The sequence below is a fragment of the Bubalus bubalis genome, chromosome 1 (genome assembly GCF_019923935.1).
Source record: "Bubalus bubalis isolate 160015118507 breed Murrah chromosome 1, NDDB_SH_1, whole genome shotgun sequence".
NCBI classification, from domain to species: domain Eukaryota; kingdom Metazoa; phylum Chordata; class Mammalia; order Artiodactyla; family Bovidae; genus Bubalus; species Bubalus bubalis.
The window spans coordinates 18497414-18520649 of NC_059157.1; the positions used below are offsets into that span (position 1 = coordinate 18497414).

Sequence of the window (23236 nt, forward strand, 5' to 3'; positions counted from 1 at the left end):
ATGGCTATCTTAGGTTCTGCATTGAGCTTCAGGGATACAGATATGGGGAAAACACAATGCCTTCCCTCAGATAACTCACAGAAAATTGGGGGAGACTTAAGAAAATTGATGCTTGCAGTACAGGGTACAGTGCTAAAATAGTAGTAGGCACAGATACTAGTAGATTATAGACAAAATATTCTTTATATTCTACTTTGGCTTATTAACTGGTATGACCCATGTTTAAACCCTCATCTGACAAAATTATCCAGAAATTCCTTAATTTTTACTTTGGATGTGAGGTGTTGAGAGATAAAAAAAGTACCAGTTAAATTTGAATTTCAGATAAATATTACACAGAACATACTTCAATTGAAAAAATACTTGTTTATCTGAAGTTTAAATTTAACTTGGCACCCTATACTTATGTTTTGTTTGCTAAATCTGACCACCTCCCTAACCATGATTTGTCTAAGGACTCCAGGAACTTAGTAAGTGCGATGCATGCACGCATAGCTCAGTCGTGTTCAACTCTTTGTGAACCCATGGACTGTAGCCCACCAGGCTCCCCTGTCCATGGGATTCTCCAGGCAAGAATACTGGAGTGGGTTGCTGTTTCCTCCTCCAGGGGATCTTCCCGACCCAGGAAAGGAACCTGTGTCTGTTTCCTGCATTGCAGGCAGATTCTTTACTACTGTGCCACCTAGGAAGCCCTTGGAAGTAACAGAGGGGCCACTTTTTCTTCAGGAACGCTACCCGGAGAAAGAACTCAGTGATCAGCATGCTAGTGAACTGTTTCTGGTTTCTTCTGCAGCCAATGGGTCCGTCATGGCCAGCACTGCTCCTGTTACTCCCAACCTCTGCACCCATGCTAATGTTTGTGATAGAGCCACTGATCATCTAGCTTCTTAAAGATGTAGAGATTCTTCAAGAGAAAAGAGTCTTTTTCTCCAGTTTGATGTCCCAAGCTTGTCCTCCTAAGGCTACACAACCCCAGTATAACACCAGGATAATCCCACATTGTCTGGAAGAGCTTCCACATTCAGGCCAGGCTGAGTATAGATGCTGGCCATTGTCAGCACAGTTTCCCGTCCTTCATTCTGTGCTCATCCTTGGGGGTCCTTCAGGGAGCTGCCCTTTCAGCATATCCCAGTAGTGACATCTAAGATCATCAGAGAAGTTTTATATTGACCTTAGAGTTAGTCAAGGCCTCCATCTCTTTGCTCTCAAGTAGCTCATTTGTTTTGGACTAAATCTGTACATATTCATCCCAGTATCAAGATTTTCACACCAAGAGGGTAATGGAAATTGCAGCCATTTTTAAGTCATGGAAGAGTTACCACTATACTCTTTCCCTAAGGAATTGGGTGCATATTTTCCATATAATAACAAAATTACCCAAATGATTCTCTCTATTTGGAGAAGATGCTGAAAAGTTTTATATGATAGATTTCTTCCCAGGAAATTAATAAATAATCATTCAAGAGAAAGTATTTCTTTGGATTTAAGTCAACAGCATTTGTTGGGCAGCTTTTTCCAGTGCCTAGCACTGCCCTGAAAGTACAGTAATTACCTTACAGAATATCAAAGACCTGAACTTATGAAGGTTATAACATTGTTAGGTGCTAAAAACTTTGACAAATAAACTACCTCTACTTTTGAAATCTGGTTAAAAAAATTACTTATTCTTTTCAAATTTCTAATAGAAACTGGGTTTTAGAGCCAAAGCTCTTAGATTTGAATGCTTGCTCTATCCCTTATTAGCGGTATGTGCTTAGGAAATTAGCTGATCTGAGCCTCAGATTCTCCAACTGTAAAATGAAATTAATGCCACTTTTTCAGGATTGTTGTCAGAAAAAGATAAGAATATGTAAAGGGCACAGTGTCTGGTAATACATACAAAATGTAGTGTCTCTCCAAAATAATTTACTAAAGCCCTTAAGGACTAGAAAATATTCAACAGAAAATCAACTCGATCTGACTGTTTGAAAGTGTCAAAAGTTAGTTTTATCTTGTCTCTGTATTGGAGAGAGAGGGAGAGAAGAGAACAGACCAATGTTTCTATTTTTTTGACAGTGCTGTGGTGCATGCAGGATCTTAGTTCCCCAAACAGATATCAAACCCACGTCCCCTGCACTGGAAGCGTGGAGTCAATCACTAAACCACCAGAGAAGTCCCCCAGACTGATATGTCTTGATAGAAGGATGTCTGGGGTTAAAACCCAGTTAGATAAATTAACTATCCATGAAATATATCTGGAAATTGACACTGTCTTTCTGTATAGAAAGACACTGAGTCTTTCAATAGCCCATTTCTCTTCAATCTAGTTTCACATGGAGTACAGTATGTGGGGAGTAAGAGATTTCTTACTAGGAAGAAAAGAATATTATTTACTTATAAATATTTAATAAAGTATTAGCTATATGACTTTGGGCAAGTTACTTAACACCTGAGACCTCGGTTTCCAGAAACTCTAAAGTACTTGCCAACTCTTCAACATGAAACTTTTCATGCCTGGGATGTAGATTATACTTAAAGTTCACCATTACCTTGGTAAAATCTTATTGTTAACCCTACAGCCTTTTGATTAAAAAAAGACGCATTCACATTGGTGACACTTGGTGGCTAGTGACATCCAGAAAAGAAATCAGAGTTAATCTTAGAAATTATTTTTAAAGCACCTATTTAAAGTTAGAATAGAATTTTAGAATAGAACAAGATTTCCACATTTAGGATGAAAGTTATAGAATAAAAGAAAATTTCATCCCAGTAACAAGAGACAGAATGAGTTGACAATGTTTGAGGAGTTCCCAGATAGAGCAGATGTCAATTAGCAACCAACTCAGGAAATAATAAGTCTGTTGACTCAAAGGAAGACTAGTCAGGCTGGAAGAAAACATGAAATCCTCACCTATATCCAGTGAAATTCAAGTAGAAAAAGATTCATCAGGATATTTGTTGCTTTCGAAACTCACCTCATAATCTGGATTGTGGAAAAGAATTCTGTTGGTGTCTGGGCCAGGAGACTTTCTGTTCATTAAGAAACAGCAGAAAGGGGCTTCCCTGGTGGCTCAGGGGTAAAGAATCCACCTGCCAATGCAGGAGACATCGGTCCGATCCCTGATTTGGGAGGATCCCACACGCCAGGGAGCAACTAAGCCCGTGTGCCACAACTATTAAGCCTGTTCTCTGGAGCTCAGGAGCCATGACTACTGAAACCCGAAAGCTCTGGAGTCCATGTTCCACAACTAGAGAAGCCACCACAAGGAGAAGCCTGCACAGCAATGAAGACTCAGCAGAGCCAAAAATAAATTAACGAAATTGTATACAATTGTATATAAATTTCTTTTTATAAAAAGAAACAGCATAAAGCAGATAAACTGACCCCTGAAGTTACATGGAAAAATAACCCAGATTGTTTGTGTTGATATCATTATTTTCTTTGCAGGTAAACATCTTTCAAAACCAAGAGATTCAGAATTAGAGAATGAGTTTATGGTTACCACAGAGAAGGATCGGGGGACAGGATAGTTAGGGAGTTTGGGATGGACATGTATACACTGCTATATTTAGAATGGGTAACTAACAAGGGCCTACTATATAGCACGTGGAACTCTGCTCAATGTTATGTGGCAGACTGGATGAGAGGGGAGTTTGGGGAAGAATGGTTACATGGATATATACGGCTAGTCCCTTTGCTGTTCACCTGTCACTACATTGTTAATTGGCTATACCCCAGTACAAAATAAAAAAGCTTAAAGTAAATAAATAAAGGCATGTAATGATTACAGAAAAAAATTAAGTATAAAAATGTTTAAGAGAATTTGGGCACTTTAATACATCTACCTGATTAGTCTTGGGAATGTAGTTGAAATTGTATAATTAAATAATCAATGTAGACTATAATCATAAACTTAACTCTTAAGCTCACAATGAATTGCCTTACAAATCTTATTATTCGATTTATAAATGTAGTAAATTATAAAAATTACTTTAAAGGACATTTGTTAAACATTTGGTCCCATTTATAAACTTAGACAATTGAACTCACTTTTGAGTTGCACTCAATGTTTTTTTCTATGTATTAGTTGTGTGACGAACTTTCCTCAAGTATTAAATAATTTTTATGATGCTAAAAATTTAAACATAAGATGCCTGGAAAATCCCATGGACAGAGGAGCCTGGTAGGCTGCAGTCCATGGGGTCGCTAAGAGTCAGACACGACTGAGCGACTTCACTCTCACTTTTCACATCCATGCATTGGAGAAGGAAATGGCAACCCACTCCAGCGTTCTTGCCTGGAGAATCCCAGGGACGGGGGAGCCTGGTGGGCTGCCCGTCTATGGGGTCACACAGAGTCGGACACGACTGAAGAGACTTAGCAGCAGCAAGATGAGATTATAAATCAATTGCTGTTGTTCAGTCACTAAGTCATGTCTGATTTTTTGTGACCTGCCAGGCCCTTCTGTCCATGGGATTTACCAGGCAAGAATACTGGAGTGGGTTGCCATTTCTTTCTCCAGGGAATCTTCCTGTCCCAGGGACTGAATCTGGGTCCCCTGTACTGGCAGCCAAATTGTTTACCTCTGAGTCATCAGGGCAATGCTGCTACTGCTGCTAAGTTGCTTCAGTTGTGTCCGACTCTGTGTGACCCCATAGATGGCAGCCCACTAGGCTCCTCTGTCCCTGGGATTCTCCAGGCAAGAATACTGGAGTGGGTTGCCATTTCTTTCTCCAATGCATGAAAGTGAAAAGTGAAAGTGAAGTTGCTCAGTCGTGCCAGACTCTTAGTGACCCCATGGACTGCAGCCTACCAGGCTCCTCCATCCATAGGATTTTTCGGGCAAGAGTACTGGAGTGGGTTGCCATTGCCTTCTCCAAAAAAGTAAACAGGGAGAAATAGAAATTGAATTAGTAGTCAAGTGGAAGAAATGGCAGAGTTTTCATCTGTTATTATTAGAAAGAACAAATCCTATTACTAGTTAACAAAAGTATCTGTAGCTGCCAAAACATTAGAGGAAAAGAAAAGAAAATGTAGTCCATGTATTAAAAGATATAACACAAACAAAAAAACCCCAGCAAAAGTGTGTGGAAAATAGCATCCTCACCATTAAAACCTTTGCCTGATTTCTGCTCCTTTTCTGGTGCCACCTGGGGTGATATGTGACAGCAAAAGAGGTGGTGAAGGGCCGGGCACTAAGGAAAAAGTGATTTTTGTCCTCGAGCTATTAGGGCCAATCCTTCCAGTTCATTTCCACAGATTCCACAGAAAGAATATCTAAGGAGTAGAGACAAAATCCACTGGAGAGCCTCCTCTGGTCTGCTAAGGTCCAGTGTTACCAAAGGAAGAAGCCCATTGCCCTTCCAATCTGACCAGATCCTAGGATTCCCAACCTAGGAATTCGTCCATATAGACCAGAGGCACAGCTGTGACAAGGACTCACTTTCAGGTCGTTGGCCCCTGAGGCAGGCAGCTAAGAGAGCAACCTCTAGCCTGAGAGACATTCTTGGAGCCAGAGCTCCACCCAGCTCGGGAACATGCACTTGTCTGCCATGCATGAAAAGACTTTTTGGCTTCTAGCAAGACTAGGTGCTTGGTAACTATCAATCTAAATTTGAGGTCTAAGTAATAGTACAAAGTAACAGCATGATGGCAAGTCCCTTGAAAGTCTATGATTCAAAAGATTAGGTTAGTAGTTTCAATTCCCCAGGCAGTTATGAAATGGTCAAAGAGACCAGGAGAAGTTGACGGAGAAAGGAAAGTTTGGTCCACATGCTTCACCCATTTCTGGTCGCTCCCCTCATGGAGACATTGGGTCCCTCTTGGCACTGGTAGGTCGGTGTAAACCCACTACAGCCTCCCCTTTTGGGCATGCCTTCAGTTGTTACGAGGCGTCTCGGAACCGCAAAGCCAAGATTAACTCTAGTTTCGCACTTGTTTTGTGCATCTCTGGCTTTCAATCACTCACTCATGCAGGCACACCAGAGAGTTAGTAAAGTAGAATAGAAAATGTGTTTACTAGGAAAACAAAAGAACAAGAGCTCTAAGTGTCCTTCAGTTCAGTTCAGTCACTCAGTCATGTCCGACTCTTTGCAACCCCATGGACTGCAGCACCCCAGGCTTCCCTGTCCATCACCAACTCCTAAAGCTTACTCAAACTTATGTCCATCAAGTCAGTGATGCCATCCAACCATCTCATCCTCTGTCATCCCCTCCTCCTCATGCCTTCAATCTTTCCCAGCATCAGGGTCTTTTCCAGTGAGTCAGTTCTTCACATTAGGTGGCCAAAGTATTGGAGTTTCAGCTTCAACATCAGTCCCTCCAATGAACACCCAGGACTGATCTCCTTTAGGATGGACTGGTTGGATCTCCTTGCAGTCCAAGGGACTCTCAAGAGTCTTCTCCAACACCACAGTTCAAAAACATCAATTCTTCAGCACTCAGCTTTCTTTATAGTCCAACTCTCACATCCATACATGACTACTGGAAAAACCATAGCCTTGACTAGATGGACCTTTGTTGGCAAAGTAATGTCTCTGCTTTTTAATATGCTGTCTAGGTTGGTGATAGCTTTTCTTCCAAGGAGCAAGTGTCTTTTAATTTCATGGCTGCAGTCACCATCTGCAGTGATTTTGGAGCCCCCCAAAATAAAATCTCTCACTGTTTCCATTGTTTCCCAATCTATTTGCCATGAAGTGAGGGATGGGATGCCATGATCTTAGTTTTCTGAATGTTGAGTTTTAAGCCAACTTTTTCACTCTTCTCTTTCACTTTCATCAAGAGGCTCTTTAGTTCTTCTTCATTTTCTGCCATAAGGGTGGTGTCACCTGCATATCTGAGGTTACTGATATTTCTTTTGGCAATCTTGATTCCAGCTTGTGCTTCACCCAGCCTGGCATTTCTCATGATGTGTTCTGCATATATGTTAAATAAGCAGGGTGACAATATACAGCCTGACATACTCCAAGTGTCCTTACCTTGTCTTGAAGATCCTGGATGAGCCCCCAAGATGATAGCTTATGGTGAATGGTGAACGGTGCCCCCAGATTCATGGCCTCCAAAGGAGATTTAACACTGGGACCAAAAACAGTCTCAATCACTCAGAACTTTGTGTCAACTTTATTTAAAGTGAAAGTGACAGAAAAAGCTTCTGACGTAGACATCAGAAGGGTGCAGGAGAGTACCCGCCTCACTAGTTGAAGCAGGGCCTTATATACTTCTCAACTAGCTGCTGAGAATAGATACAAAATACCTCAAGGTTGTGAGAATTTTGCCCAGACCCTTTCCCAGTAACATACATCCTGGGATGACATCAGCATGAGAATAGCCAGAAGGAACAGCTTAATCCAGAGCTCAAGGCTGTGGAAGTTTTCCCCAGGCCTTCTCCAGTAATGGTCATCCAAAGCTCAAAAAAGACACGTCCTTGAACAAGAGATACTGCTGCCTACAAGCCCTACTTATCTAAGGCAAAAGAATGTGAAAAAGAAAGAATGTTCACCTCCTCCTTAAAGAGGACTTAGGCTTGGATTCCTTATCAACCTGCCGAGGTTAACTCTCTCAGCATCATTTGGGTTCCCTGTTACAAAATGAATAGAGAAGGATGGTGCAGGCCTGTGAATGGAAAGTTAAGTTTAAGTGACTGGACTGGAGTAGCTAGATTCTATGATCTAGATAATCCTTAAATCTGGCTATAATAGGCCATGCTATAATTAACACAAGAAGTCTTTAAAATCTTGTCATTTTCATCCCTCAAACTTGTTGTGAAGTGTTTACTACCTCTAAGCACAAGCTTCAGCTAAGGCAGTTGGTCTTTAGCTGTCTAACAAACACTGTTTTTCAAAAACTTTTTGAATTACAGTCATCAAAAAAGTACCAGAATGGCCCCTTCTGCGGATGCCTGGAAACTTTTTTTCACAGTGCCCACTCTACTCAGTTTTGTGGAAGAGAACCCAGGCCCCCAACAGAGTGGAAAGGATGCCAGTAGCAGGCATAGACCATTTAGCCATTTGACAAAATGATCTTTATTTAAGGTCTACTGTGTGCTTCCCTGGTGGCTCAGACTGTAAAGAACCCGCCCGCAATGAGGGAGACCTGGGTTCGATCCATGGGTTGGGAAGATCCCCTGGAGACGGGCATGGCAACCCACTCCAGTCTTCTTGCTGGGAGAATCCCTTGGCCAGAGGAGTCTGGGGCGGGTGGGAGAGCGGGGGCGGCTACAATCCATAGGGGTCTCAAAGAGTTCAACAGACTAAGCGACTTTCACTTCACTTTCACATGTACAAATAGCGTATGTGGTGAACATCCTTTTCACATTGGGACACTGAACCCATGCTCAGGGTCCAATCGCCCCCTCCCCCCACCCCCGTCCTCAGATTCCGCCCCCCAAGGCCGCTGGCTCCTCTGTCTGCGCAGGCTCAGACATCTTCGGGGCAGACTCCTCCGCGTGCGTACGTACGTACGTACACGTGTCTGAGGAGCGCCCGCTTCCTTCCTGAAGCTTCTTCGGCTGCAGGTTGGTGGAAGTTCTGTATCGGCTGTAACGCCTCGAAAATCTGGATTCTGAAGAACTGGCCGGGCAAAGGATGCTCAAGGTTTGTGGGGCAAATGTGGCGTTTGTGGAGAGGCGATTTAGAAGCCAGCAAGGTGCCAGGTTGAATTCAAGAGAGAATGTTAAATTATCACGAAGTTCAGCATTTGGACCCAAAGGTGGGGCCTGCGAGGGGAGTGAAAGCCCCGATGCCTAAAGTGAACTTTTAGCTTCTCTTGGGTGACGCTGAGGCAGCGGGAGGGGGAAGCCCCATAGCTCGGACGCGGCCTCGCCCGCGCCGGGAGACCCGCAGTTGTCTGTCGCCCGAAAGCAGTGAAGAGCACATGGAATCCTGCGGGCCTTCGGAAGGAAGCCACTCGGCGTTCGTTGCGGGCCGCAGGGGCTGAAGTGGGGGATGGGTGGGTGCGGATTGTTTCGGGGGATGGAGGGCGGCATCCTGGGGGCGGGGCCGGGGCCGCTCTGGTGGGAGTGGTTTCTCCGGGCCCGGCCGCCCCCTCAGCTTCACACGCAGCCCGCGGCTGCGGAGCGCGAAACGCCGAAAGCCGCCGGGGTGACGGCTGCTCTCGAGGCGCCCCGAGGCGCTGAGCCGCCCGGGCCGCTTGGGCCGTCCGCGCGCCGCGTCGCCTCGGGGCAGAGTCCGCGCTCTCCGGACGATGCCCGCCGGCGCTGGCCCCCCGCTGTTTCGCTGCCGGAGCGGGTGGACTTGGGGGCGCTCGGGTAGGTGAGGGCGGCTCGGGAGCGGGGCTCGAATGGCGTTCGGGCACCGGCGAGGGGTGAGCAGCCCCGCCGGGCGGGCGGACCTAACGCGCCCGGCGATGCGGCCGCCGCGTGTCCCGAGCGATGTGGCCGTTGTAAGGGCTGGGTGGAGTGTTTGCGAGGCTGCTGTGTCGTCGGTAGTTCTTGACTTCTTGATTCAGTTCTCTGAACTTCGCGAAACGCCTAAGATCCCACCGTGGCGCTGGTGCAAAAACGTCTCCCGTCTGCCAGGTAGTTAAGTCTGAGCTATTTCCTAAACTCGCGCCCACTTAGATCTTTCAAGGCGGTTTCCATCCTTCCCTTGCTTAGGGTTGAATTTTCTCCATTTGTTTGGAATGCTCAGTATTCCAATTAGTTTCTCAGTATTTATTTGATGTACTTGGCCGCCGTCATGGCTGTGTGGAAAGAAACGACTTAGTAATGATTATTGATGTTACAGAAAATCGGCTGAGGTTGTTGGTAACTGCAAGTTCCCTCAAGTTTTCAAAATTGTGGATTCCAAGTGCGATGTGAAGCATCCTAACTCTGAGTGCATTATTCGCTTTTGGGAGCGACAGATGAATATGGGACTGAAGTCAGAGTGGCACAAAATTAAAACTTAAGTTTTTGAATTCTCCTTTCGACAGTGTGTCGTGTATATGTAGAGGGAATAGAAGTAGTACAGGCTTTAAATGTCTTTGAGTTCACATTTAGAAAACTGTTAATTTCTAATTTCGTTTATGAGATATTCTTAAAAAGTTTTAGGCTTCATTCAAAAGATATTGTTGATTGGAAAGGAGGGTACCGTTTTACCATTTGAGGCCCAAGGGGACTGGAGGAGTGAAGTCAGAATTTATAAACATTTTCGATACTGGGTCATTGCTCAGTTTCTTAAAAGCTTTCAAGTAAAACAAAAACAAGTCTGCTTTATTGCCCAGATACTTAAAATAGCCGAACCTTACTGAAACATAAAGATGTCAAAATTTGGAGAGAATGCTCAAGTATCTTGAATATCCATGCACATTTTCTTTTTAAAAAACATACGGAAGAATTCATATGACTAGGGGGAAAAAATAGGAATTATCTGTAGAGTTCAGTTGTTGAACAATGAGAAAAAAATAGCATAACTTTTGTTTACATTTTCTGGAATTTCTAATAGTGGCTAGTGATAATTTCAATTTTAGCCGTTTTTTACTTTTATCATTTAATATGTAATGTTTTTACCACTTTGCAGTATATACATATGGAATGTTGTACGCCTGAAAGTGATATGTCAATTATAGCTCAATGTACGTCAAGAATATGTAAAAATTACTTTATAGAACCAGTAAAATATAATTATAGTACTTTTGTTAAAAAATATTGTACTTTTACTCAAGTACAAGGTATATAAGAATCACTTTTTCTGAGTACAACTAGTGTACATGGGCACTTTTAAGTTATAAAATTATGTTTTATTATGCTGAAGGCATGGACATAAGTTTGGGTAAACTCCAGGAGTTGGTGTTGGACAGGGAGGCCTGGCGTGCTGCAATTCATGGGGTCACAGAGTCGGACATGACTGAGCTACTGAACTGAACTGATACTGAAGGCTATCATAATGTGGGCTTCCTAGCGGTAAAGAATACACCTGCCAATGCAAGAGACAGGGGTTCTATCCCTTGGTCAGGAAGATACCCGGGAGAAGAAAATGGCAACCCACTCCATCCCAAGAAAGATGGATGTGGAAGCCTGGCGGGCTACAGTCCATGGGGTAGGACTTAGTGGCTAAACAACAATAATCATACTGTACTTGGGTTGCAAAATCTTAAGTTTGGGAAAATAGTCACCATTCTCACAGTACTTAATTTTAGAAAACTGGCAATTATGGTTTTTTGGTAAGCATACTACTTTGGTCTGCTTTTCTGTGTTCCTGTTTCCTTTCTCATTTATTTAGAAATATCTGTACTTTATTGACAGAGAAGGCAATGGCACCCCACTCCAGTACTCCTGTCTGGAAAATCCCATGGACGGAGGATCCTGGTAGGCTGCAGTCCATGGGGTCGCTGAGGGTCAACACGACTGAGCGACTTCACTTTTACTTTTCCCTTTCATGCATTGGAGAAGGAAATGGCAACCCACTCCAGTGTTCTTGCCTGGAGAATCCCAGGGACGGGGGAGCCTGGTGGGCTGCCGTCTATGGGGTCACACAGAGTCGGACACGACTGAAGTGACTTAGCAGCAGCAGCAGTACTTTATTGAAGGATGATTTAGAGGGTTTGAAGTACCTGCACTTTTTCTATTGGATCACAAACTGTGATTGTGTTGCACAGTTGGAATTGCTTTTCCTCTAAATCTTTGTTTTATTCTATTCATATTTTGTTGCTTATACTTATTATTCAAAAAAGTGATTTTTTTGGTCCAACAGTTATTTCCAGAGCAGCCGTATTTTATTTGTTGATCTGATGTGTCTATAAGTGATGTTCTTGGGTGGTTGGTTTTTACTTTGTAATGCTTTGGTTTTTAAAATTAGTCAAGTAGTAGAGTTAGATTGTCAGAACTTCTGTGGATATGTCTCTGTTTTACATGGTTAGGTAAAGTGGCACAACAAGTTAAGCGAAGTTTAGAAAATTTTAAACACATGCATAGAGAAAACTTGATTGCTTTAATGAGCAGTTTTGCTGGTAAAGATGGTCCCTGAGGTCTGGTAGCAACTCTGTATGCTTGAAATCTGTAATCCACATAATGCAAAGCCTTTGTAATTACAGCACTTCAACACTAATGATAGCTGCTCCTGAGGGTCTGTCTTTAATTACAACAGCTGAGACTCTGGCAAAGCTCTTGCTACGGCTTTCAGCAGTGCGGCTGTGAATACATATCAACGGTTCAGTCCTTATCAGAACCTAAGTTTCATTTTTGGATAGCTTTGGTAGTGCTTATTAGACCCTAGATATACAAAAAATTTTTTTTGATTTTTAAGTGTCTTCAAGAGGTTTACTGTATGTAATTCAACTTGAGAATTTTGAGGACAATAATGCGTGGTGGCTCAGACGGTAAAGAATCTGCCTGCTGTGCAGGAGGCCTGGGTTCTGTCTCTTGGTTGGGAAGATCCCCTGGAGAAGGGAATGGCTACCCACTCCAGTATTCTTGCCTGGAGAATCCCACGGACAGAGGAGCCTGGCCACCTATGTAGGCAAGTCCATGTGGTCGCAAAGAGTCAGACTTGGCTGAGCGACTAACACTCTTTCAATGTAATAGAGAAAATCACTGGTTTGAGGGTCTAGCTTCCGGATAGAAATCGCAAACCTCCCAGGTGAGCACATACTCCTCAAGTGGGGGAAACACTTTCCCTTTGCTGATGAGGATGAAGTGGCATTTCCTTTACAGTTTGCTAAGCATAAGCTTATTAGCGCTGGTATATTTACAGGTTGAACAGCAAAACTGCGAAGTGTGGGGGTAATGAAAATGGGTAAGTGGCATTTTTTATATTAAATCAGCAGGTACCATTGTAATTGTCTCATTTAAAAGTTTTAAACTTGGGATACACGGACTTCGTTGAGTACAGAAGTTCCTAATTCTTTGCCAAAAAAAGAGTGAATTGTGTTCATTTTTTGGTGGAGAAGATATATAGCTTAACAGACTTTCTAAAGAGTGTGAGACTCCCTCCTCCCAAAATAAATTTAGCAGTGAACTTGAGAGAGGGTATTTTCAGAACACATTTTCAGTTTTATAAACTGAAATAGCTAGTTAGTAGCAGAGCAGGAACCTCAAGCCTAGGCTTTTGACCGCCAATCCTTTGTTTTTCCCATTAATCCACATTTATTGCACCTTCTGTGACCTCTTGTTTTGATAAGGGTGTTCTGTACTCTGACTTACAAGTAAAGCCTTGTTTAGAGAGATCTTTAAAGCTCACATAAGCATTTTAATGTTTGATCTTAACAGAAACTAGGAGCAAAACATGAATGATCATTCGTAAAGGAAGATATGAACAAATACTTCCTAATATAGATGAAAACATTACCACTCCTTGTGCCATTAATAATTGAACAAGTCCAAAAGGGACAAAGCTTTTGTAAAGTCAGATTCTTTGTTAGTAGAATTACATATTGTAGTGGTGGTCAGGGAAGTCTGTAAGCCCTTTTGACCTTGAAATGACAATCTTATTTAAAGTTTATACATCCCTTAGATTCTGTGGGGTGTGTTTGTATGGTATCATATTTTGCCAGGGAATAGGAAGTAACTTCAATTAACACATTTTAAACATTCCACAAATCCATCTCTCTGTTTCTAGAAGACCCAAATTTTGTGTTTGCAGGCATCTTTCAAGCCCCATCCAGTCAATTAAACTAAGTATTTTAGTTTCTTCAAATACTTTGTGCCTATCCATCTGAGGCATTTAGCTCCTAAAAATTCTTTTTCTTTCTTAAGGCTAAAAAGATCATAGGGCTTCACAGGTCGATAAATAATGTAACTAGATGAAAAAGGATGGAGGAATGTTAGATGTTTAATATTAAACTGTAAGGATTAAAAAATTACACTTCTTTATGTGATTTAAATATACACCAGTAATAGCCAACACTTACAGAGCACTTTCGGAGAAGGCAATGGCACCCCACTCCAGTACTCCTGCCTGGAAAATCCCATGGACGGAGGAGCCTGGTGGGCTGCAGTCCATGGGGTCGCTGAGGGTCGGACACGACTTAGTGATTTCACTTTCACTTTTCACTTTCATGTACTGGAGAAGGAAATGGCAACCCACTCCAGTGTTCTTGCCTGGAGAATCCCAGGGACGGGGGAGCCTGGTGGGCTGCCGTCTATGGGGTCACACAGAGTCGGACACGACTGAAGTGACTTAGCAGCAGCACAGAGCACTTTACTATAAAGCAATCATTTTTCTGTGTTGCATATGTTAATTCAGTTAACCAGTACAATAGGAGAGTGTTGATGAACTGGATTAACTTACTGAGTATTTTTTAATAATTTTTATTTCTATATTTTTGTCTGTGCTGGGTCCGTGTTGCCACATGGGCTTTCTTCCCTCCAGCTGGGGCTGGTGGAGGCTACTCTGTAGTTGCGGCATGTGGGCTTCTCGCTGCAGTGGCTTCTCCTGTGTAGCACTGACTCTAGGTCTGAGGGCTCAGCAGTTCGGGCTCCCGGGCTCTGAAGCACAGTAATCGTAACACACGGGCTTAGTCACTCCATGGCCCATGGGATCTTCCCTGATCAGGGATGAAACCTGTGTCTCCTACATTGGCAAACAGATTCTTTACCACTGAGTCACCAGGGCAGCCCCTGAATAGATACTAATTTTCCTATTTTTATATATGAAGAAGCTCAGGCACAGAGAGCTTTAGGTTAAGTGGTCCAAAGTTGCGCAGTTAGCAAGAGGCAGAACAGGATTTTGAACCAGGTGATCTGGCTTTACCAAACTGCTGCTAAAAATATATTTATCACTGATCTACGGCATAAGTTAAATAATAATCTCTTTAAAACAATCTGTATGAACTATTTATGCTAATTTTTTTAAAGAATTATTTGCTACAACTTTGCTGAGTCTGAAGAAAAGCTAATAGCCCATTATTCTGTTTTGGTCACTGTGGTATTTATGGACTATCCAAAAGTGGGACTAAAAGTCTAGCAAAAGAATAACATCACAGAAGTCAAGAAAGCTGATCCAAGTTCACTTCTCTGCTTAAGGTGCTATGACTTGCATTCTAGTTCCTTTTTTTCTGGGAACTCGATAATATGCGAGGTTTGCCTACAGGTTTCTTTGAAGCCTTTTAAGTTTCTAGTTTGTCTATGTCTATGTCTGTCTTCCCTCTCCTCACTGGTAAGCTACTTGTTTGTTCTTTATATATTGAAATCTATTCTGATGTTAGTAAGGATGCACATTTTATTAGTTTGTTGCTAATGTGAAAGAATATTGGATAATTGCTGGTTGTTACCTTCTCAAATTTAAACATGGGAAAAAGATTAATTTTTAAATGAATGGTTTGCCTCTTTCATGAGAACGATGGATAATTAAATAAATTTATTTAGAAGTTATAATTGTGTATTAGTGTTTTCTGGACATGACTCCATTACAAATATACATAGTTTAGTATTAACTATTAAAAAAATTTTTTTACCTTATGTTTCTGGCCTCAGCTATACATTTCTTACTTTTACATTCAGTGGAACATATTAGGTGAATATGATTGGTGGCTATATTTTCCATACCAAGATGTGTAGAAAATTAAATTACTGTTGAATTCTTGGACCAATAAAGAAAGATAGCTTACTATTCTTAAACAAGAGGAACATCTTGAATAGCAAGAATGATTCAGTGCACAGTTCATTGATGTTAGAGGGCAGTCTGAAGAATCTCTTGGTTTTTAACTAGAAAACAGGCCAGTGCAGGAGGAAAAGTTGATTCAGCATTGGTTCAGTTCTAGTTAGATACTTACCGAGGGATGCCTCATATCTAGTTATCTTTCTTACATAAATATAAATGAATTGTGTGGGGAACTTCCCAGGTGGTCCAGTGGTTAAGAATCTGCCTTCCAATGCAGGATACTCAGGTTCAATCCCTGGTCAGGGAACTAAGATCCCACGTGTCACCAGGGCAACTAAGCCCACCTGCCACAACTGAGATCCGATGCAGCCAAATAAATAAATATTAAAAAAAAAAAGAATTTTGTGGATTTTAGATCTGACCAATTTTAGAGATTATTTTGTTGTTAGAGAAAGTAACTGATAATCTTTCTACCAGGATTATAGGATGCTTTTATTGTTATTTCTCTTCCAAGGTGGTTTTTTTTTTTTTTTTTAGCCTCTTGGAAATTGTATGTCATTATCATTAGTCATCTGATTATTACTTCGTATTTCCCTAACGTCTTTTAAATAGTCTCATAGCCATAATAGATTACCTGCTAATTTTAATCCCTGTGCTTTTCAACAATTCCCTGACTCCTCTTACAAATAATTTCCAGGCACTCAGGACTGGGGTTATATTGATCCATGTTTCATCTTCCACAGTCTGGTAACACAACTTACATATTTTACACTTTTCAGCAAAACATCTACTTTCCAGGACTTGGCTAAACAATCATCTCTCTTCTTGTTTCTGTATAGAGGGGACAAGAAGTAACTTTAAGCAGGCAAGGTGGCAACTTTCTAGCTGTTGTCATTGACTTTTTACTGTGTTTCAATACAGTGTGTTTCAGTATCTTAGAGGAAGGCATTCTTTATATTTAATACTTGGGGTCACTAATAGTAACAGTTACTCCCAAGTTGTATTTATCTATAAATATTATAAAACAAGGTTGATATGGAGGATAAGGATAAATAATCCAATTAGGTAATCCAGGTTATTTTCTTTGTTATGCAGTAGGTTTCAAGTTATCATTTGCTAATTTACTCCCTAGTTGAATGATTCTGTTTGGGTCAAGCCAGTCAGAATTTGGCATTTGAGAAGATTGAAGGAAGGACTAAGGACTGGAGGATTGAGTTAGTGAAAGTTGGTCTGTTTTCTCACCTTTGTAGGCAGAATGACTTTGACCTCTTTGTGGAACTTGATCTATTTTTCTCAAAGCTTCTAGACTCTAAAGGGAAAGGAACCAGGGGACTCCTAAGCCTTGGGGACTACTTAACTTTAATTATTCTCCTGTTGAAAAGCAGCTGAACTGGAAGTGCTCTTTCCCCATAGCCCAGGCTCTTGGGATAGTCTTTAAAGCATGTAAATTACTTCTAACTTTACTTTCATTTGACTGCATATAATTAGGTAGATACAGGATTTTCCTTGGGCCCGAAGGGAGAGCCTGCCTCAAATTTTTAGAGAAGTCCATCCATATAATACAGAATATTAAAACAAGATTTGGATTTCTGCATCACAATTATGGAAATATTTGAGGACCAGTTTTTGCTTCTACTTTAGGAAATCCCTCATATTGGAGATTTATTGATCCAACATAGACAGCTGATCACAGTTTATCATGATAAAATTGCTTAAAAGGTAATCTCTTTCTTGCCTATTATCTTTGCCTTGAGGGTAACAGACTAAATCTGAGCAATAAATATAATTGAAATAAGTCTTGAGGAATGTGCTGGTAATCCCTAGACTTTTCCTACGTGGAATGCCCACATTTTTTTGTGCCTGATCATCTAGATTGGGGGTTCTCAAAATGTTGTTCCTGGACCATCAGCATCACCTGGGTATTAGAAGTAAAAAATTGGGGGCCTCAGAATACTGAGGTTGGAAACTCCAGAGATGGGACCTAGGAATCTGTTTTAATAAGCCCTCTAGGTGATTCTGATATATGTTAAAAGTTTGAGAACCACTGATCCTAGATCATCTGGGGTAAACCAAGGTTTTTTTGCTTTGCTAGTCCATTGCTTTCAATCTATATACCTTATTACTCATGTGGGTATTACTGTCTAGGTGTACTCCAAGAATAGACAGCCTGTTATTAGTAATACACTGAATAGTACCCAGGATAGAATTGTTGGTGGATTTCAGAGTTCTTCTCTACTTCCTTGTCTTTCCTTCTTGGTGAGTGCCTGGAACAAAGTAGCTGCTTGTTAAATACTGGTTAAATGAATAATTGCCTCCCTTCCCTTCCCCCAAAACAAAACCACATTCTTATAAAATTTCTTTTGGATTCGTCCTTTGCAGGAGCGTTAAGTCTGAAAGTGAGGTTCCCAGTTAAGAGCATTTCTTTCACCTAATAGTGATATCGGTTAAGAGACTGCTAACACTAAAAAGAAGAAAGAAAACAATGGTTCTTATGATTGGATGCTTTCCTCAGCATTATCTATCAGTAGATCTCAAATTTAGCTTAGATCAGAATCACCTGGAGAACTTGTTGAGTCACGGATTGCTGGGTCCAGCTCCAAGAGTTTCTGATTAATAGGTCTAGGATCCAGCCAGAAGGTTTTCATTGCCTGTAAATTTCCAGGTGATACTGACGCTGCTGGTCTCGGGACTGTAATTTGAGAACTGCTGCCTTTAGTTCTCCAAGATTAGAAATATAGGTCATTTCATGCATGTGAATATTAGTTCCTGGTGTTTGCATAGCCAGTGATCTGTAATTGGAAAGTACATGTACTTGGCTAACAAACTTACTGAATAGTGTTTTTCCCCCAAAGGTGTTGTTAAGATCTTTTTTCTCAAGACTTTCTTTTTTTTAGACTTCTTTAAAAACTATTTTAAAACTCACCTGCTTAGATAATTGAACTTAATTGACTGAAATAGATTCTTTACCCAAATCTTGCTCTACTTTTCATCTCAAGCTTGGTTGAGAGTTTAGCTACGCTACTCCATGGTATTTCTTGTTGGCATCCATTTGGTTTGGCCCAGCAGCCTGCAGTGACCTTAAACTGACACTCGCCCCGTCAAGCAAGTGCATACCCTGCATAGTGACACTCAGGAACATGCGGGTTTCTGACAGGACTGCTAGTCAGCTGTGCCCTCTCCCTCCCACTGCCTTGCCCTTCTGTGCCCATGTGGCTTACCAAAACCCTGATCATTTGGTTTCAGTTTATCAGTATAGGCTTAACCCAGGAAGCCCAAAGCACTTCAGTTCAGTTCAGTTCAGTCGCTCAGTCATGTCCGACTCTCTGTGACCCCATGAACCGCAGCACGCCAGGCCTCCCTGTCCATCACCAACTCCTGGAGTCCACCCAAACCTATGTCCATTGAGTCGGTGATGCCATCCAGCCATCTCATCCTCTGTCGTCCCCTTCTCCTCCTGTCCTCAGTCTTTGCCAGCATCAGGGTCTTTTCCAATGAGTCAGCTCTCCGCGCTTCACACAGACACTAAGAAAGGCATGTGCCCCAGGTCTTGTCTCTGTCTGCTCTCTGCCTTCACCTCCCCTTGTGGTTCCTTAAGGCTTGTCAAGTACTTCCTCTAGGACTTGTGAAGGATGAACTTCTTTCTTTCATTTCCTCTTGTGATCTGTTGTTGAACCTTGGCTTACCACCCAGCTCCCTGTGCTCCACTTAATGTGTTAATTTGAAAAATTCATAACACACTTATTAATTTTCCAGTGTAATTTTATACCCAAACATGTGTTTGTTGTTTATATTCTGGAGTTCATATTTATTTCTCTGTTTTCTGTTCTCTAATACAACTTCCCAAAGAATGGGAAAGTTGACATTTCTTTCATTTGGATTTTTTTCCCACAGCTAAACACAATTTTCTAGTATTATAGCATCTCCTGAAATAGATTAAAATGAGGTGAAACTGAGCCTTTTTCCCCCAAATCTTTTGTAAGATATTTTTTTCTTGCTAAATTGTTCTAAAGAAAAAATCTCAAAAGAGCTCAGTGAATACAGAATTCTTAAGTTCATTGTTATTGGTTGTTTTTTGTTTGCTTGTTTGTTTTTTGTTTGTATGTAGGCTCTCAGTTCCCCAACCAGGAGTTGAACTCAGGCCCTCAGCAGTGAGAGCTGAGTCCTAACCTTGGACCTCCAGGGAATCTCAAGAATTAAGTTTAATAGAGACCTTAGTTAGGTGTTTTAGCCATACCCATTCAAATCAAATGCATACATCCTCTGCAGATTCAAGTCAGAGTTTCTATACTAGATAGCTTGTAGTAGAGAAAAAAAGTCTTGAAGACACTTCTGTTAATAGTTTTTCTCTTAATAGACTGTCTCCCATGAATTTGTGGAAAGGCTTACCAGATCCCTACCATCTTTGTAAAAACCTGTGGTTGATGTTGCTCTGTAATTTCACTGTCTCCATACCAGTATTTTCTTGTTCCAGGGGTTTGTTTGCCACTCTTTTACCCTTCCAGAAAGCCTGGGACAACTCTGTGCAAAAATCATTATGTTAACATCCTTCCTTAAACAACTTTCATGATCAAATTAAAAGAAAATTGGAAATGTTTACCTCCTCATACATATATACTTTTTAGATATGCCAGTCATATTAATTTACAAGTTTGCTTCAGCTTCTTACTGTTGTACTGACTTAACAATTATATTTTAACTTACTGTAATTATAGTAGGTAAACATATGCTACTAATCATTAACTTCCAAATGCACATATCCATATAAGTATTACTAAATATTTCATACCATTTTTTATATTCTTATGTGACTGCCAGCTCACACTATAGGATAAACCATCACTATCAGATTGCTCAGAATTTCTATTACTTAGATTATTTAGCATTTCATTTTATGCACCAGACTCTCATCCTTATTGCCTTGATACTTCATGACTACTCAAGGGCTTCCTGGATAGCTGAAATGGTAAGACTCTGCCTGCAGTGTGGGAGACCTGAGTTTGATCCCTGGGTTAGGAAGATCCCCTGGAGCAGGGAATGGCAACCCACTCCACTATTCTTGCCTGAAGAATTCCATGGACAGAGGAGCCTGGCGAACTATAGTCTATGGGGTCACAAAGAGTCGGTGGGACATGACTGAGCGACTAACACTTTAACTTCCCTGATTATGCTTACCCTTGATTATTTGTATTCTCTCCTTTTATTTGGGCTTCCCTTGTGGTTCAGTTGGTAAAGAATCTGCCCGAAGTGCGGGAGACCTGGGTTCAATCCCTGGGTTGGGAAGATCCCCTGGAGAAGGCAACGGCTACCCACTCCAGTATTCTGGCCTGGAGAATTCCAAGGACTGTGCAGTCCATAGGGTCACAAAGAGTCAAACACAACTGAGCGACTTTTGCTTTCACCTTTTCTTTATTTGGGTCTCTTGGGCAGTGACACTTAATTAAAGCAATTGGGTAAAACATAGGCAATAAATTCAGTAAAGGGTAAAATTTTCTGTTTATACACTGAGTTTTAAAATGTGTAGTAATGGGGAATTCCCTGGTTGTCCAGTGGTTAGGGCTTGGCATTTCCACAGCTATGGACCTGGATTTGATCCCTGGTTGGGAAACTAAGATCCCACAAACCACATATTGCAGCCAAAAAAAATTAAAGTGTGTGGTCATGATTTTTTCAAAAAGGGATCTATGGTGTCTGTTTTAAATACATTTTTATATTCTTGAATGTTTAATTTGGTGAAAGAAAAAAATGTAGATTTTAAAGTTAGTCAAAAATTTTGCTGGATGTTTTCACCGTGAAAAGATACCATATCTTAGAGAGGGCTTCCCTAGTGGCTCAGTTGGTAAAGAATCTGCCAGCAGTGCAGGAGACCCAGGTTCAATCTCTGGATCAGGAACATCCCTTGGAGAAGAGAATGGCAACCCATTAGAGAATATGTAGCATGGACCCATACTAATGTATGGATTAGTGACGTGTAGCTACTACCATTTCAGTTCAGTTCAGTTGCTCAGTCGTGTCAGACTCTTTGCGACCCCATGAATCACAGCATGCCAAGCCCCCCTGTCCATCACCATCTCCCGGAGTTCACTCAAACTCACTTCCATCGAGTTGGTGATGCCATCCAGCCATCTCATCCTCTGTCATCCCCTTTTCCTCCTGCCCCCAATCCCTCCCAGCATCAGAGTCTTTTCCAGTGAGTCAACTCTTTGCATGAAGTGGCCAAAGTACTGGAGTTTCAGCTTTAGCATCATTCCTTCCAAACACCCAGGACTGATCTCCTTTAGAATGGACTGGTTGGATCTCCTTGCAGTCCAAGGGACTCTCAAGAGTCTTCTCCAACACCACAGTTCAAAAGCATCAATTCTTCAGCACTCAGCTTTCTTTATGGTCCAACTCTTACATCCATACATGACTACTGGAAAAACCATAGCCTTGACTAGACGGACCTTTGTTGGCAAAGTAATGTCTCTGCTTTTCAATATGCTATCTAATCAGTAGTATTATCCTGAAATCCAAGCATAAGTTGGTATTTCATAGGGCATAAATAGTATTATCTTGAAATTAGGATTTAAATGCCTCTAGAAAGAAATTTAAGAACTGGTTGAGATAATGTAGTAGTTTAGAATCCAGACATCGAGCCTGGACTTGAAAACCAACTTCACAGTTGGGTAACCTTAGGCAAGTATTTTAACTTTCCGAGTGTCTGTTTCCTCAGCAGGAAAATGGGAATAATACTACAACCAGTGGAAATTGCATGAGATACTGTATATAAAATACCTACACAGAGCACAGCATGTATCACAACTGTTCACAGTGACTGTTAACTACAATTGTGACATAAAACTATGTTATTTAGTGTTTTGTGCTGTTTGTAAAATCCAAGGGCCAGCTCATCTGTTGTCGCAGTGTCATTTTCCCTACTAGGTGGCTGGTGGTGAGATGATTCTGAAAAGCAGGTGAGAAGGTACTGAAGGGCAGAGAGAGACTTAGTGGGGAAAGACGAACAAGGGAGGAGAAGAGGCTGCAAGGGTCTCAGAGAGAAGACACTGAGACATGCAGAACATCAAACCCTCTTCTCCCTAAACAGTACTGAAAGGCAAGCAGAAACCAGAAGGAAAAAAGTGAATGAAGAGGATAATGAAGAGGTGAGTCTGGAAGGAGTTTATGACTGTAGTTCTCTACATATTTCTCTTTTTTTTTTTTGTAGATACCCCTTTGTCATTTTTCATATATGAACTGAGTCTCAATCATAACCAGATGATGGTAAATTCCATTGAAGAGTGATAAGTGTTTCAAATAACGGCTTCACTACTGCTATTACTTTTAATACTGTATCTACTTTTTTGAACCCACTTGGGTAATTGGCAATAAAAAAAGATACCTGAAGTTGGAATATGTTAAAGTTTTTACGCATTTATCTTTTGCAGTAAATATTTATTGGGTACTTATTCTGTAAGGAACTATGGTTGGTGCTAGAGATAGAAAAATGGGTAAATTATAGTCCAGTGGAGAAGACTGGCCCATACAAAAATGACTTTAATTAGCAAAGATATTACATTTTTTAATAAGTTGGAAAGTCAGGTCAGTATGCAAATATCACTTGGAAGATTTGTGGTATTCAAGGTTTGGAACTGTCTTTTGAATCAGAACATAAGCAGAATAAGAAATTTAGTTCTTTTTGCGTCCAGATTTTTTCTGTTTTTACATATTTTTAATCAAAAATGGT

At 41.2% G+C, this 23236-nt stretch overlaps 1 protein-coding gene across 4 annotated transcripts in view; it reads left to right on the plus strand.

Moving 5' to 3' along the window:
• The first annotated feature begins 8374 nt into the window (after positions 1–8374).
• Positions 8375–23236, plus strand: part of TEX15 (testis expressed 15, meiosis and synapsis associated) — an 81657-nt gene continuing 66795 nt past the window's right edge. For 2 of the 4 annotated variants that reach the window (XM_025278911.3, XM_025278918.3), the window contains exon 1: positions 8375–8571. In XM_025278911.3, coding sequence (XP_025134696.3) covers positions 8563–8571 — 9 coding nt within the window. In that variant the 5' untranslated portion in view covers positions 8375–8562. Of the gene's footprint in view, positions 8572–8969; positions 9246–22243; positions 22656–23236 lie in introns of those variants that run through there. The other 2 variants (XM_025278913.3, XM_025278917.3) reach the window with 2 other exon arrangements.